This window comes from Chinchilla lanigera, unplaced genomic scaffold (genome assembly GCF_000276665.1).
Source record: "Chinchilla lanigera isolate Chin_1 unplaced genomic scaffold, ChiLan1.0 scaffold00084, whole genome shotgun sequence".
In the NCBI taxonomy this organism is placed as follows: Eukaryota; Metazoa; Chordata; class Mammalia; order Rodentia; family Chinchillidae; genus Chinchilla; species Chinchilla lanigera.
Window position 1 is genome coordinate 8200657 of NW_004955485.1, and position 17004 is coordinate 8217660.

General features: G+C 53.8%; 1 protein-coding gene across 5 annotated transcripts; it reads right to left on the bottom strand.

The window, feature by feature from the left end:
• Positions 1–198: 198 nt before the first annotated feature.
• On the bottom strand, positions 199–16717 carry Pprc1 (peroxisome proliferator-activated receptor gamma, coactivator-related 1). Of its 5 annotated transcripts, none has more exons than XM_013504112.1 (14): positions 16453–16711; positions 12140–12328; positions 10515–10661; positions 10276–10377; positions 7331–10181; positions 7000–7053; positions 5392–5452; positions 4588–4655; positions 2932–3655; positions 1626–1766; positions 1456–1522; positions 1227–1348; positions 899–1050; positions 199–445 (listed from the first exon to the last, which is right to left on the bottom strand). In XM_013504112.1, exons 1-14 carry the CDS (start codon positions 16603–16605, stop codon positions 342–344), a joined length of 4935 nt encoding a protein of 1644 aa, XP_013359566.1. In that variant the 5' UTR covers positions 16606–16711; the 3' UTR covers positions 199–341. The 5 variants fall into 5 exon arrangements, with proteins under 5 accessions (XP_013359566.1, XP_005403916.1, XP_013359567.1 ...); XM_005403859.2 differs by having other exon boundaries at positions 4588–4658; positions 16453–16707; XM_013504113.1 differs by having other exon boundaries at positions 4588–4658; positions 10285–10377; positions 16453–16702.
• Positions 16718–17004: the final 287 nt, after the last annotated feature.

The following is a 17004-nucleotide window of genomic DNA, read 5'->3' on the forward strand; positions in this document are numbered from 1 at the left end:
TTCACTCATTCATTTCATTCATTCATCCATTCATTTATTTATGGGAGGGTGGGGACCAGGAATCAAACTCAGGACCTTGTGCTTGCCAGGCAGGTGCTGTGCCTCTGAGCTATATCCCCGGCCCTGCAACCATTTTATATAGGAATGTAAGTTAACTTGTTTCAACCTGTTATAAAAAACAAATACCACTTTTAAAAGTCTGATTTAACATTTTTATTTCACTTTTTTCCATTTCTTTATAAAACAGTCATCTCACTAGCAGCTCTCTCCCCAGAGTGGGGGAGGGGGACACAGGAGGCTGGACACCTCCAAAGAAAAAGGGAGGGGGGAAGAGCCCAGGGTTACCTCCTGAGGTTCTTCTGGGCCTGTTTCAACAATGTGTCAAAGTCAAGAGAGTCAAATTTGCTCTTTACAGGAGCAGGGTCAAAGTCTTCCCGGTTGGAGTCTACAAAGGTAGAGAGAGACAAACGTCACGACCTCTGACCACACATCCCACTGGGTTCTCAAATGGCCAGCCATCTCCTCTCCCAACGATGGCTGCAGCTAAAATTGCCCTGGATTAAGTGAAAGGTACGTGTGAGTGCCTCATCCTCTCCTCATCCCACCCTTAGATTCTTCTTGTATGTCAGGTAAGTCTACCTTGCCCCACTCTTAAAGAACTAGGCACCTTTCCCTTCTTTTACACCCCCCCCACACTTCAGTTTTCTGAGACAGCGTCTCAATGTGTAGTCCAGGCTGGCCTCAAACTACGTAGACCAGGCTGGCCTTGAACTCATGGCAATCCGCCACCTCGGCCTCCCAGGTGCTGAACTTCAGGTGTGTGCCACCCCACCTGACCTAGAATCCCTTCTTGAAGGGAATGAGGGATGGCAAAGCCTCAGGCCTGCCCTCTACGCACCGAGATCAGAATAGCTCCTCTTGCAGAACTGCCTGCGGCCCCCAAAGCAGAGATCAAACGGCTGCTCGTCTGCCTGCCGCAGCTTGTGGCCACTCTCGATGGCTGCAAATGCCTCCTCAGCATAGCGGTAAGTGACGAAACCATAGTTGTCACTGGTGAGAAGGCGAGCCACTTAGGTACATGCCACGAACACACAGGACCCCAGGGCACAGCGGTGGCTCTTCTCATTCCCCACACCGCCCAGCGCACCGCAGCAAAGAGCCAAGTAAAGAAAAGGAGCCCAGATGAATGGGACTGAAAGGACTTCGGACTTGGGACCCGCGCTTACCCTTGGACACGGAAGTGGATGGTGCATTCCTCAATCTCTCCAAAAACAGAGAACCTCTGTTTCAACTCTGACCGAGTCATTCGGCCAGGTATCTTCCCAATAAAGACCACCCTTCTCTCTTCCTGTGTTGGGCAGAAGGAAAAGTAAGCCTGTGAGCTGGAGCTGGAGCTGCAGCCAACCCTCCGAGCTCATGGCTCAGGGCAGGGCCCCCCAGCCGCGCTACACTCACTATTGCACGCTCCTTCTGCAGCACTCTCTGCCTTTGGTAATGGTCGTGTGCACGATATGAGCTGTACCTGGCAAGAGAAAAGGCCATCAGCCTCCAGACACAACAATTCGAGACTCAGAACTCTCGGGCCCCTCCATCCCAGCAGCCCTGCTTCCCGGTAACATGCTCACCGCCGCCTCCTGTCACTTCTCCGGCGGGGGGATGGGGAGCGAGAACGGCTTCGGGAACTGGATGAGGAGGACGAGGAAGACGAGGATGATGATGAAGAGGAAGAGCATCTTCGGGAACGTCCAGAGGAACTGCAGCTGGACCTACAGAATTAAAGGATGTGCAGTTCAGAGTAGGCGTGATGCAGATATACTCCACTTACCTCACCCAGGCCCCAGCCCTGCCTGTCAGGAAGCTCAGAACCAAAGAAAGCAGAGCAGAAGAGGTCTAGAACAATTTTTCCTCACAAATGAACAAACTGAAGCCCTTCATGGAACTCTAGGTAGATCTGTAACATTCTAGTGTCTGGCCAGACCTCTATTTATTTTCAATTGTGCAATTGAAAACTGAAAAACAAATCAGTAAGGGGAAGGAAAATAAAAAAAGGGCTGGACCCTAGCTGTGTCTGTACCTTTGGTGTAGGGGCCAGGCCTGGCTGGCTGCTTTACAAGTGCTTCCCGACCATGTCACCTAGGACTCTGCAGCCACAGTGTGAAGGGAGGTGACATGCTAGACCTACAGGAGCGGGTGTTTCTAGAGGTGCAGCACTGCTGAGACTCAGAAGCTCCCTACTGAGTAAGTGGGAAAACTTGGGACTGTTACTGAGAAAAAGTAAAATGCGGGCCAGGGATGTAGCTCAGCAGCTCCAATGCCTGCCTGGCAAGTGCAAGGTCCTGAGTTTGATTCCCAGTACCAAAAAACAAACAAACAAAAAAAAAAGATTTGATGTATGAATTACTAAGTTTGGGCTGGGGAGACAGCTCAGTGGCACAAGTGCCTGCCTGGCAAGCACAAGGTCCTGAGTTTGATTCCCAGTACCAAAAAAAAGGGGAAAAGTAAAATGTTGCCAGGAAATAGATGAGGCCATCCCAAGAAACTGCCTCGTATGCTTTACTCAACAGATGATTAAGCACAGTTCCCCTTAGCAGTTAACCCACTATCCCACAGTGCCATGAAAATACCATGAGGTACTGTCGTACGTAAAGAAGCGGACACAGTCAAGATCAAACCCTCACAGTTGCAAGGCATGGCTCAAGGTAGCAGAGACCTCAGGAATACCCCATACTCCAACCAAGAATAGAAGCTATATTCTCACAGCTTGCCTCCTTCCACAGTCCACAAAAGGAGAAAAGACGAAAGCCAAAGACGGAAACAAAAGCCTTAGTGCCTGAACGTACGCAAGTCAGTGTGTGAAAGCTTTCAAAGTAAACCACAGGAGAGAGCACAAACTTCCTAACTGCAGGACCTAACGGGCCATCAAGAGCTCACCTTCGCCACCTCTTGTGTGGGGGGGAGAGGGACCGGGACCTGGACCGGGATGAGGAAGACGACGATGAGGATGAGGAAGATGCTTCACTGGTCTGGTTGGACCCAGAGCTGACAGACCGGCTGCTGTGGCCACGACGGCCCTGCCAGCCCCTACTTGGGGGGCTGGCTGACCTGCAGGCTTTTCGGTAACAGCGCATGGATCGCTGCTTGGCTGAGGGCTCGGGGGGAGTCCTAGTGTTCGTGTCATTCCGGCAGGGTGAGGCCTCAGGAGACAGCAAGGCAGACGGGGCAAGGCAAGGAGTTGGGGGAGGAGGCACCTGCGCATTGCTAGTCCTGTGATCAAGTGGTTCCTGGGCGGCAGCAGTGCATGGGAGAAGGGGAGCGGCTGGGCCCAGGGATAAGACGGGTTTGATGGTGATATCCTGATGGCGTTTGACGTTCCATCGGGAGCCCACCTCTGGGATGACTAGGGCAGGCATCTTTTTGGGGGGTGTCCTGCTCCGAACACAATAGTCATGGTCCCCTGAGCCCACATGGACTGGACTAGGGCCGTGGACCCCTTCTTGGAGACAGGCTGCAGCTGGATGTTTGGCCTCTGTAACTCCTTCAGGCTTCAGGGTTCCCTCCTGGGCGGTGGACTTAGGAGATCTGGCTTTGGCCAGCAGTGAAACAGCAGCCAGGGGCTTCCATAACTGGTGGGGAGGGGTGGCTGGAGGGGTGAGGCCTGTGAGGGGAGGGAGGACGGAGACAGCAGGGTGAGATCTGATTCTGTACTTCCAGACATTGTATCTAGGCTCCAGCAACCCCACTTCTCTCCAGGTGCACCACGCACTGGACACCCAGCGTCTCCCACTGTTTCCACTGCTCCTTCCCCCATGTTCTCTGTCTTGGGGACCAACTAGGAACCTAGCCAGCCACGATCCTCCTAAACCCCTTCATCTTCTCCGTTACCAAAACCTAGCTGGTGAGTGGGTTCTACCTAGCCACCCCTCCACCCAGCACTGCCCAGCAGCTAGCTGGCCGCGCCTGGACTCATGCGGTGAAGTCTGCCCACTTCCAGCTTTGTTCGTATTTGCCCCTGTCCTCTACGCTGCTCAAGGAGAGACCATCCAAATACCCATCTGAGAAAGCTTCTCACAGCCTCTGCAGTACACAGGGTGAAGTGCAGACAGCTTAACAAGCACTGAGAGTTTCCATAATCAGATCTGTTTACCACTCCAGCTTTGTATCTCGCTTTTGTTCTGCCCCACCCTGATCAGGCACTAAGCTCCAGTGAAACACATACAAGTCCCCCAAACACAGGCTGGTTCTGGTCCTTTGCTCACTCAAGCTGCTGCACTCGAGGACGCCTGTCCCCTGAATCGACCATCTGAGTGCGAGCAGTGGTTTTCTCATACCTCCGGAGGGGATCACCTTCTATATACCCCTTCCTTGACTGTCCCCTTTGGATCTTACTAAAATGCACAAACTTCCTTGACACACCACTTCTAGTGCTCAGCACGCTTCTGTTTACACATCTGCCCTAAACTTCGAGCACCTCACGAATGGAGATCAGACCTCTGTGCTGTCAATGCCTACACACACCTGATGCAGAGAAGGCACTGCACGTTCGCTACACCATCTCCTCATAGGCAGAGTTCCCCCACCTGAACCCACCTGCCACGTTGGCCAGCTCTGGGGCTTGTAACCGGTCTAGGGGCCTCTTCTCCTGGGGAGTGTCAACGCTGCTGGCAGGGGGAAAAGGGAAAGCCTGGTTCATTGCCTCCTCAACATCACGTGCGTCAGCTTTCCTCACGAAGTAAGCGGAGAGTAGGCATGGACAAGCTGCTCCCCTTCTCCTCCAGCACAAAGGCTATTAGTGACTCAGCTGCAGACCAGGCCTCGTCTCAGCTCTGCCCAATTCCAGGAGGCAGGCTGGCTGTGACGCTGAGTACCCCCAACCCCTTTCAAGTCAGGAGCCTTGCCAACCACCTTGAACCAGCCTGAAGCCAGTGCAAAGGGGAAGAGGGCTGGCAGCACAGGATCTGATCATGAACATGACAAAGGCCTCTCACTGCTGGACATCTGGGGAGCAAGGAGGTCCAGGGTGCCTGTGTCCTCCACAGTGCCAGGGAAGCCCTCGACATTAATTTCTTCCCCACTGTTACACATCTCCAGCACGGAGCAAGCTTATAATCCATTAAATGAAGGAAAGCAGAACTTGCCAGAAGATACAAAGGTTCGCGAGGGGATCCGGAATCCTTGTTTACAATCAGCAGGAGGGCAGTTCACACTCTCCCACCTCACCATCAAACTACGGTAGTGCCCAGGGGTGGCAGGCAGAGCAGGGTGTGGGGCAACGGGAAAACACTAGCGCTGACTGCACATCCCTGCCATAGATGCATCCCGCCGGTGGTCCTGGCACACCAGCTGGCTGCTGACCAACAGCTGCAGGGTAATTGCTCACATCTCCGTACTTACCCTGAGTTTCCTACTACAGCCGAGCTGTCAGCAGGAGCTGGGGGCGGACATTCCTTTTTGGCTGTGAAGAAATTATACAAGTTAAAAGGCCCAAGCAGAAGTTCCAGGCTGAAATGGCACAGAAGGGCTTAGAGACTCCAACGGGAAAGGCTACTCTGTCTCCATGTTCCCTGCAGGGCTACCCTGGAGACAAGTCTCCTTCAGTGGGTACCCAGGAACTGTGCACTCGAGTCTCCTCTCTGTTCAAAAGCACCACAGTCTCTGGGAGAGGCCACCTGCAGAAGCTTACTAGTACCCAAGTTTCTGCAGAACCCTCCGAACGTGCCAGCTCCTGGCCTACTGTGGAGTGTGCACCACTGTGTCCAACCATAGCAGTTTGTTTTGGGGGGTTTTGTCTTTTTGAGACAGGGTCTCACTATGCAGTGCAGGCTGGCCTTGCACTTGCAGCAATCCTCCTGCTTCAGCCTCCCAAGTGCTGGGACTACAGGCGTGCGCCACCACGCCCAGCACAGCATAGTCTTGTCCCACATTCATCTTTCAGTATTGAAGGTCAAACCCAGGATCCTGAGCATGCTAGGCAAGCACTCCATCCCTGGGCTGAACTACATCCTCAGCTTTTTTAAAATAAATACCGAAAAAAAATAAAAATTAAAAAAAAAATAAATACCGAAACATTAAATGAAGTCTCATTAAATTGAACAGGCTATAAAAAAAAATTTAAAAATTAAAAAAAAATAAATTGAACAGGCTAGGGAGAGACAGCTGCAGAGATAGCTCACAGGCACAGCACCTGCCTCGCAAATGCAAGGACCTGAGTTCAATTCCCGGTACCAAAGATAGATAGATAGATAGATAGATAAATAGATAAGAGAGATGAGAAAGATAGACAGATAAATAGATGAGAGAGATGAGAGAGGAGAGAGAGAGGGAGAGAAAAGGAGGGACAAAGAGAGACAGAGACAGAGACAAAGAAAGAAAGAAAGAAAGAAAGAAAGAAAGAAAGAAAGAAAGAAAGAAAGAGAAACAAAGAAAGAAAGAAAAAACAAAAGAAAGAAAGAAGAAACAGAAAAACAGGCTGGCCTCAAATTGGCCATGCTCCTGCCTTGGCCTCCTGAGTAGCTGGGATTACAGATGTGCACCCCGCTGCCCGGGCCACTTATTTTTGCTTGTACTATAGACACTTGCTTCCAAATCATGTTTATCTCCCAAATTAGACCGAACGCTCCTTGACAGAGGTCACAGTAGTGCCACAGCACCTACAGCCCTGCCTTATCTTTAAGTAGCCTACTTGTTCACTGCCTTCCAAATACATGGCGGAGGGTCTTTCCTATACCCGCTCTCCCCTTCACTTACCACATACGCTCTCTCTCAAATCCTGTCTTTTAAGATTCAGCTTGAAAGCTACTTCCCTCTAGAGAAATGTCCCCGAACAACCCCAACCCACCAGGCCTCCCTATCTACTCCCAGAAATACTGTCTGCCCAGCCCAACTGGGGGCTGCTCTAGTGGCAGAGACTGCCTGCCACTCCCACTTAGCCAACTACAGGGCTGAGCCTAAAGGAAGTACCAACTACAAAGGGCTGGGACAAAACTACCCCATTTTTCTCACCTTCTGATTTCTCAAACTGCTCCAGCAGACTGGATAAGTCTGATGCCTCAATTCCTAGGGAGGAACAGGACACAGGATTAAGACCCAGCCCCATCAGCTGAGTACAGTGAGTAAACCCTCCTCCCCCTTTACACCTCTCTGCCCACCATACTAAGTGACCCAAGTCAGCAGCACACAGCAGGAGGGACTGAAACCAACGCAGAGCTCCACCGCTGAAGCCCCTCCAGGGAAATCCAACAAAGGGCAGCCTCGCCACGGGCTTTACCCTGCTCCGCACAGAACGGCCACAGCTGCCCCTCCCCTTCCCACACCAGCTACACCGCGCACTCACCGATCTCACTGATGAAAGCCTGCACTACATCCTCAGGACCCTGCGTATGTGGGGCGGGCAGAAAGGACAGCTTCCTTAGGCGGGCTGGGTGCACAGTAGGCAGCTGAGGAACAGCCCTGACAGCAGGACAGAGAGGTTTCTCCTTGGGCTTCATCTCCTGGGTCTCGGGCTTTAACACCTCTGATGCAGGCTCCTCCACGGACACACCTTCGGCACACAGACTTGGCGGGGCCTTGGTCCTGGGGCTTTGCACCACGGACACCTTGTGTTTCACTCGGGGAGACGCAGGCACTGACTTGACTTCGACCTTGGTGGCCTCTATCTGTGGCGCTCTGAGGCCAGCTGGCCCGAGACTGAGGGAGGGAGCCACAGGCACAGGAAGTACACTTTCTGGAGAGCCAGTTGGAATGACACTGGGCTCCACCGTGGATGGGGGAACATCTCTCCCAACAGAGGCTGGAGCTAAAGGAGGCAGGGGAACAGCGGGCCAGAATGGAGGGTGCTGTGGGCCTGGGCCCCATCCCATAGGCCCAAAGGTACAGCTGGAGCTGTAGGGTGAGACTGGGGCAGGAGGGGGAACCCAAGGCACATTACAAGTGGGGGGCACAGCATAGGCGCCAGGAGTACCAGACACTAGGGGCACCACGGGAGGGGGAGGCAGGCAAGGGTACCCCGAAGGGGACACAGGGGGATAACAAGGCCAGGGTGGCACATGGGCATAGCGAGTATAGGGATCAGGTGGCACAGGCCCCACGGACACTGGAAGGCCAGGAGGGTGCAAGGGAGGTGGGGGAAGACTGGGGACCCCTTGCCCACTTGAAGGAAGGGGCAGCATAGGGGGCATGCCCAGGCCACTTGAGGGGAAAGGCAAAGGAGTGGCCACTGTGGGAGGAACGGGCCCAGCAGGAGACACAGACTGCACAATAGGAAGGGAAGGTCCCGCTGGCAGTGGCACCTCTTCGGGTGGCACCTGCTGGGTGGGAGCTGAACCCACAGGTCTGCCTGCAGGCTCAGGACTAGGAGAAGCAGGGCTGGGACCTGCAGGCACAAAGCCAGCCTCCAGAGGAGCTTCAGGGATCCTCTGCAAGGCCGTCTTCTTGGCTGGGGCTGGTGGGATGACAAGACAAGGGATGTCTGCCAGCCCTGTGGGGGTCTCTGGGAGGCTGGGCCACTTCCCAGCTGGGGGCTGGGAACTTTTCTCTTCTGCCTCTGCCTGCCGTTGCTGTCTTCGTTGCCGGTACTCAGATAGGCTAAGAGGCCGAGGTCTGGTTTCCTGGGTGGCAGCACTGGTACCAGTTCCCACCTTCAGAGGACCTACAACCTCCTTGACTTCAGGGATGACAACCTTTAAGGGGTCCAAGGTCTCTGAGTCAAGGGGGAGCTGGGAAGCTAGACTCCCTTGGGCTGATGACACTGCACCACGTCTGGGGTCGGTTGGTCTGGCCTTAACTAGCACAGGGTCAGCTGGAACCCCATCATTAGGAACAGAGTCAACTAGCGCTGGGTCAGCTAGGACAGTATCAACTGGTGACAAGTTGTCTGAGATGGGAACCACCACTGTGGCATCAACTGCTGCCAAGTCAGCAAGGACTGAGTCAGTCAGCACTGGGTGAGCCGGGAGAGGGTCAACTAGCTCGGAGCTGGCTGAAGCTGGCTCACCAGGTACAGGGTCAGCTACAGCAGGGTCAGCGGCTCTGGGACTGGCTTCAATAGCGTCAGCTGGCATGGGAGCAGCTTGAGCAGAGTTAACCAATGGGAGATGGGTCGGAACAGGGTTGGGATGGATCGTGTCAACCAGCTTAGAGTAGAGGTCTAGAGGACCTTCTTTAGCAAGACCACCTTGTCCAGCACTTCCCTCCAGGTCTCCAGAGCTAGGCTTCTCCAAGGCAGCTGCCCAGGCCCGAGCCCAAGCCCGAGGCTTCCCCCTCCCCTGGGGAGGCACAGTCTCTCTCTGAAGCTGTTCCTGAGGCTGCTTCTTCAAGGTGCCAGTCTGAGAAACCACTTCTGCAGCCACAGCAGCCTGCCCACGAGAGGAAGACCTCAGTTTCCTGGCATAGCCCTCCACGCCGGCTGCCACCTGCTCCTTGCTTTTCTTCCTCCTGCCTTTCCGAGCTTTCTGGGAACCGGGCACTGCACTGGGAGGTGGGGTCTCAGGCCCACCGGGTGCCACTGACACCGTGGCCTCTCTGGGATCCAATAAGCAAGTTGAATCCAGCAACAACTCCTCTTTCTCAGGGCAAGGAGCCACCTTAGGCACAGCAGACTCCGCCTCTGATTCCAGCGTGGGCATAAGCAGCTGCAGCGGGTCACCTAGGAGCACAGACTCGGGTCCAGTGGGGACCTGCCGGACCACAACTGGAATCTGCAGGCCATCAGCAGCGGTGGCCGCCTGGCCCACAATCTCCAGCACCACACAACCCTCAGGCAGTGCCAAGTCTTCTGGCTGTTCCTGAAGCTCATCCTCGAGTGATGCCAGGTGGGTGAGGTTGGGCAGGCAGTAAGGGTGCATGGCCCGCACCAGCTCACTCAGAGAGGAGATGCTCTCATCACCAGCTGCTGGCATGGCCACCTCTGCTGCTGTGGCCTTGTCCTCCTCCTGTGGGCAGGCCAGGTGCATGGGGAAGTCTGGGATGGCGCTCAAGGAACTGTCAAGCTCCCCAGCAAGCATCTGGCCGCTGAAGCCAGCCACCTCTTCCTCTTCTTCACCGTCACTGCGCTGCTGCGAAGGAGGGGACTGGCCCCAGCGTGGCCTCGACCTTGAGGACCTCCAGCTAGGCACCTTGGGAGAAGAGGTCTCCAGGAAGGAAGGTGGGGAGAAATCCCAAGAGGGATCTGCGAGAGCCATCTCAACCTGCAAGAAAGAAGAGAGGGGTTTTCTCAGCAGAGTGCTTTCCAGACATGTTCCTACGCCCCACCCCCACAAGTGTTGGGCAGGCCAGGCTCACCCCACTCACTTTACTACCACCCGTGCCGGGCCCTAAGGTGTCAAGGGGGGTGATGAAGTCACGTTCTGGTGGGGTTCGAGAAAGAGTGAGCAGCTTGTGCAGCTAAGAGGAAGACAAAGACCTGACATCAGTTTGAGCTTTAAACTCAAGCGGCTGTTGAGCCGCTATGTGAGCGGCCAACAGACAAGGTTTCAAACTTTACACCAGCCACACGTCCCCTCTCCTTGTCCCACACTCACAGAGGAGCCCTCTCGAGGAGACACAAGTAGCTCCGAGTCAGGAATGCTGTCAAATGGAGACAGGTTCTCAGAATCTGCATTGTCCAAGATCTCCGTCAGAGCTGTGAGCAGCGATACTTCATTCTGGTCCTCCAGAGATAACCTGCTCTGCTCCAGAAAGACAATGGGAAGGTCCCACCACCACTTCTAATGAGCTACTGGGCCACTGAGAAGGGCCAGAGGCCAAACACTCAGCCTCCCAAGTTCAGCTCAGCTCAATTTACCAACAAGAAGGATCTAAGTGTGAGAAGGCACAGGTTCTAATCTCATTTATCATCCAAAAGAGACCTGTCAGACTAGAGACTAGAGTCTTGGGGTGGAGGTACCGGGAATCAAACTCAGGACCTCAAGCTTGCCAGGCAGGCACTATGCCACTGAGCAAAATCCCTAGCCCTAGAGTCTAGAGTCTTGAGCTTGGGCTTCATACAGTCCCCCGCCTTCAGGTAAGAGGAGGATACTCAGCAAACAACCCTTGGCTCCATCAGAACTGGCCTCAAAGGGGCTGGGGATTTAGCTCATCGGCACAGCACTTGCCTGGCAAGCACAAAGTTGTGAGTTCAATTCCCGGTACTGGAAATAAAAACCCCAAAAAAAGAACTGGCCTCAAAAACAGATCAGGGCCAAATATGGTAGTGCACATCTGTAATCACAAAACTCATGAGACTGAGGCAAGAGAAATCTGAGATCAAGCCAGCCTGGACTACATAGTGAGATTCTGTCTCAAAAAGAAAAAAACACAAGCTGGGTATGGCAGCATACTCCTGTAATCCCAGCACTCTGAGAGGCTGAGACTAGAGGATCCCAAATTAGAGCCCAGCCTGGGCAACCTAGTGATTCAGCAAGACCTTATCTCAAAAAAAAAGAAAGATATAGATCCTCCTGCCTCAGCCTCCCGAGTGCTGAGATTACAAGGGTAGGCTACCATGCCCAGCCCCCCAAAAAACATATTTTTAAAAGAAAGCAAGGGCTGGGCATGGTAGCACACACCTGTAACTCCAGCACTCAGGAGGCTGAGGCAGAAGGATCGTTGTGAGTTCGAGACTAGCCTGGCTACAAAGTGAGTTCAAGGCCAGCCTCAACTGCATAGTGAGATCTTGTATCAAAAAAGACCAAAAAAATAAAAAATAAATAAAACAACGCAGAACTCAGTGAGGCCTTGGGGTCATCCTCCAGCACCATACACAAGTACGTGTATACACACACACAAACACAAAACAGATCACAACCCTCTAGACATTCAGGTCAAGGGCAAAGGCCTTGGATCACTGTCCAAACTAACCAGGGCATCCTCACCTGGCATAATCTGGCAGCCTACAACCTGCAGCCTAACTCCCACCCTCCCTTCGAGAGACAAAAAAACACTTCCAGGACTCCAGTCAGGCACCCAAGAACTAAGGATGAGGCTGGGGATAGAGCTCAGCAGCACAAGAACCTGCCTGGCAAGTGCAAGGTCCTGAGTTCGATTCCCTGTACCAAGAAAAAAAACTAAGAATGTGGAAGAGCACAGCCATCTCTAAAACCACTCCAAGTATCTGAAGTGGAGCCTCCCTTATAAAACTCTAGCTCCAAGCCTCACTCCAGCTCACCTCTCCAAGGCTCCCAAAATCCTCGATGAGCGAGATGAGGGAGGCGTCCATGTAGCTCTGCATGGTCCCCAGCAGCGTCTCGTCCTGCAGTATCAGCTCCTCCATCTCCAGGTCCTTGTCTCTCAGAGATGGGCCCAGGCGAGACAGACTGACAAAGCCAGAGTCTTCCCCTTCTTCACGCAGCAGCGCCTAGGGCAGAGGCGGAGGCTGAAACGAATGCTCCCCCGAGGCAGAGGAATGCCGTGCTCTAGAAACCAGGACCCCAGCCCCACATCACCAAACCTCTAACCCAGGTGGGCAGAGATACAACCCATGAACAAAAGCCCCAACCACAAGGGCAGTATTCCAGGCAGAAGACAGTTTGAACTCCATCCACAAACAGCTGGAGCCACAGGAAATTATTAAACTGCAGAGTAAAAACATCCAAAAGATCCACATTATAGCCAGGTGTGTGGTACATGCCTATAATCCTAACCCTTGGGAGGCTGAGGCAGGAGGACTGAAGCAAGTTTAAGGCCAGCCTGGGCTATACGGTGAGTTCAAGGCCAGCCTGAACTGAATAGCAAGACCCTTTCTAAAAAAAAATAACCAAAATAAAAAGATCTGGATTGTTCAAAGGTCATATGCAGGGAGAGGAGAGGGTGCTAGTCCGAGGGGCACACCAAAGCAAGAGGTCAACCAGGAGACAGTTCAGCTATGCCAACCTGACCCACTTCAAACCCCTGCGGCCTCTGTTACCTGCTGAGCTCAAACCCTGCAGTATTCAAGAAGGTACCTGAGGCTTTCAGGCTTCTCGGCCTATGCTGATGTCTCCTCAGACCAATGCATTCCCTTTCCTGACAATCACACCCTGTCCGTCAACCCCATGACACTTTCTGCATCACTATGAAAACTGGATTTGAAGTTCATCTAGGACAAAGAACCCTTTGTATTGTATTAGTTGATATTCTTCCTGTCTCCCAGAAAAGTTTAAATGCCTTATACAGTATTTTCCACTCACCCATAGTACCAGCCCCATCACAGTTATTACGCCGTGTGCATGTGTGTGTGTGCGTGTGTGTGTGTGTGTGTGTGTGTGTGTAAGAACGTGCTCTGATCCTCAGCTATACCTTCTCCTAATGGTACTGCCCCCCCCCAACCTCTCGTAGTTCCAAAGGAAAGGTATCTTCCCAACCCCTACTAGGTGACAGTCAAAGAACAAGGCTAGATTCTGTAGATGGAGGCCCCGCCCCACACTCCTCCAAAAGCTAGGCACATTTTCAGCCATCAGGAGGCAGGGAGTGGCCCGCCCAAACCTGTCAAGAGTATGGGCGTGGGCAGGGCCAGAAGTGTCTGAAGTGAGACTCAGGAACCAGAGCCAGGCTTAGAAACATGGTGTACAGGCCTAAGAACAGGACCAAATGTAGACCAGCCACCACCACCTCCCCACTTCTGCAGCATAGGGAAACTCAGCATCACCTCCTCCAAATGAAACACGCATCGGGTTTGACCATACCCTTCCCACACACACTCTCCTCAAACAGCGGAGGACTTAAAGCATCCTGAGGCTGAGGCAGGAGGATTTCAAATTTGAATTCAGCCCAGATAGCTCAAAATAAAAAAGGGATGGGGATGTAGCTTAGTGCAAAGGTGCTAAATTCAATCCCCAGAACAGCCCTGAAAAGGGGGCTATGATGTAGTTCAGGGCCAAGACCCTAAATTTAATCCCCAGCCCTCAGGCAGGACCCAGGGAGAGGAAAGGCTGGTTAGGACACAGAAGGCCAGCCCAGGATAAAATGAAAGGCAGGTTTTAGGCACTAACCCCTCCCAGACCTTCACAATCCTGTAATTACAACCACCCGCTGAGTATCACCTGGCTCAGCAAACCATCCTAGTAAGCAAGGAGCTGCATCTCTCCTTGCCCTGCCACCTCCCTACTGGAGCCCCAGCCACCAGGCCAGAATCTCAAACCATGCCCAGCTCTACAAACCACGTTCACCTCCACCAGGCAGGTCCCAGAGCCACAGTCAGAGCAACCTCCCCTTCACAACCTCCCTCGAGTTCCCCACCAGCAGTGTCCAGAGGATCAACCCCACGGCTAAAAGTGAGCCAGCCGCCCGTACCTCTAACTTCCGCAACCTCCCAACTGGCTTTCCCAGGTCAATCTTCTCCCTCCAGGTTGCAAGAACAGCCAGAATTTTTTATTTGATTATTTATTTATTTTTGCATACACCACCACACCCCTCTGCCAGCCAGAAACTTTTTTAAGTGCCTGAATGCTCACTTCCTGAGACCCTCCATAAATCCCCTCAATGCCATCTTACAGCTCTACTGAAAGACTTAAACTCTTCACTACGGTTTACAAGGACCCTGCCCTTCCCTAGTACTTCTGCTCCGGTCTGTCCTCTCCCACTCCTCTGCCACACACACCTGAGCTCCTCCAATATGCTGTTCTCTCCCCTCTCAAGGTCTTTACGCAATTCCTTCTGAAAGCTTTTTACACACACAGGATCTCAGCCTTAAACATCCTTTCCCAAACTCTGCAAGTGTGTTACTCCACCTGATAATATAATCCCACACATCCTGCACTTTCATCTTGTGGCACACCCTTGTAATCCCAACACGCCTCTAATCCCAGAACTCAGGAGACTGAGGCAAGATTGCTAAGAGTTCAAGGCTAGCCTGAAGTGTGACCCTAGCTCACCAAAAAAAAAAAAAGAAAGATGCTGGAGGATAGGGTCATTGTTTGCCAGTGTATGACAATCTCAATTTCTACCTGGTTGTTTGACTAGCTCGTACATACCTATCTTTTTTAAGGGGCAAAAGGATCTCTCCCTGAGACTTTGTCCCACCCCAAATGACCACCTAATTTGTACTGCAACTAGATCTTGGATCCCTCATGCCTCTTCCCCAGAGTGTAGGCAGCACAAGCCTCAAAAGATGTAACCTGCAGAAGGATGAAGAAGAAAAAGTGAGCTGTTTCCAAATTCATGCCCCAGAAGTTATTCTCCCTTGGACACAGGCCTAGATTCGTCCGCTGGACCTGGACCTTGTATTAACAGGCAGCCTTCAGCCTAACTCCTACGGGGGGGGGCGGGGGGGGGGGCTGCCGTCAAGAACTCATCTTAATTGCAAAAGAGAGATAACAATTCAAACTAATTTCTGCCCACTGCCGCCCTGAGTAAGAACTTTTAAAAAGCCCTCCATTAAAGAGTGGGACAGTAACTTTTTAACCACAGAGAAGACAAGGAAAAAACAAATCTCACCAAAATTCTCTCTGATCCAGCTAATGTTCAAGTACTGAATGGTTCTCCCATCCCCAGGAGAAATTCCAGAAAACCTTAACCACAGACCACCCCAGTTTCTGGTGTCAGTTCACTGGAGAGATGCTGGAGAAAGAAGCGTGGGGGAGAGGGTTCTCTCCGCCTCACTTAAACTTGTCCCAGGTATATGCTGACACTCCCCATGCCCCTTAAATCACGAATGAGGCAAGACTGCAGGCAATCAAAACGCCCGTACCAGTGACTCACAAGCCACCCCGAGCCGGTCAGGCAGAAGCTGCCACAAGCTCTCCTCCACAGTCCTTCAGCCTCACCCCTCTGCCATCTGCAAAGAGACGCCCAAACATCTGGGAAGTTTACCACCCGCTGTCCAAAAGCGCTGCAGACCCACGCAAAAGGGAGCAACCCCAAGGCTACAGGCAAAGTTGACTCCAGCAGCCCTAACCTTCCTCCAAGGCCAGGGGTTCCCAGCCCTGGTCGCGGATGGCGGGACCGCCGGGACACACCCAGTTCTCGGCAGTGCGGCTCAGGCGCGGACACTGGAAGCCCGACAGCCCGGGCCGGGAGCCACGTGGACATCCCCTCGCCGCACCCACGTGGACCGCGGCCCTGCCCCCCAGCCCAACCCACGTGGGTGCCCCGGCCGCCCGGAGGGGGAGGGGAGCCAGACAAGTTCTCCCGGGAAAATCGCTCCCCCACCCCACGTGTTCCGAAGAGAGAACTGCGGCGCCGGGCTGCTGCAGCTCTCCCCGCTCCCGCAAGAGAAGGTCCCAGCCTTCGAGCCCTACTGCGAGCGCCTGACCGCCTCCCCCGGTTGCAGGCCCGGTTTCCGCCCCCAGCTCTGCCGCTCAGGGTTCCCAGAAAAGCCCCGCACGCACCCCTCCTCCGCCGCCCGAGCCGAATACGCAGCTCAGGCCTCTCCGCCGGGCCTGACTCCTGCAGACAGCCGGCACCGACTCGCGAGCGCTTCCTCCCTCTCCCGCGGCGTCCACGTGTCACCGCCCGGCGCACGCCGCTCCGCTGCCAGCCGCGGGCCGCCCGCCAGGCTCTCACCTGCTCCCCTCCGCTCACGGCGCCCACGGTCCCATAGGACGCTTGGCTCCGACTTCCCCAGCCGCTGCCGCGGACTCCACCGCCCGGATCAGGCCCGGAGCCGGCATTTGCAGGCGGCGCGATTCTGTCTCTCCGTCCCCGGCGCGCCGCCATCTTGGCCCCTGAACACCCAGGCTGCTCTGTCCGCCGGCGCCGCCTCGCCCGGCAGATTGTGGGAAAGAACTACAACTCCCGAAGGCCACGACGGAACTACAAATCCCAGAAGGCCGTGCGGCGAGACACCCCACCCCCCGCCCCGCAGCCTGCGCTCCTTGCAAGAGCGGTCCTGGGAGTAGTAGTCGCTCTGTGCACCCACCTGGCGTCTCCAGCGCTGGACACAGGGTGGTGCGTAGTGTGGTATTATTCGAAGAGACCAAGATGGCAAGCGCGCAGTAATGAGAGAGTTAGTATTTGTGTATCTTTATTTTCGCTAATATAGCCAACCTTTGGAACGCTCTTTGTATCCTACGTTTTGATTGCTGTGCATTCCCTTAACCGCGGCCCAGGTGGGCC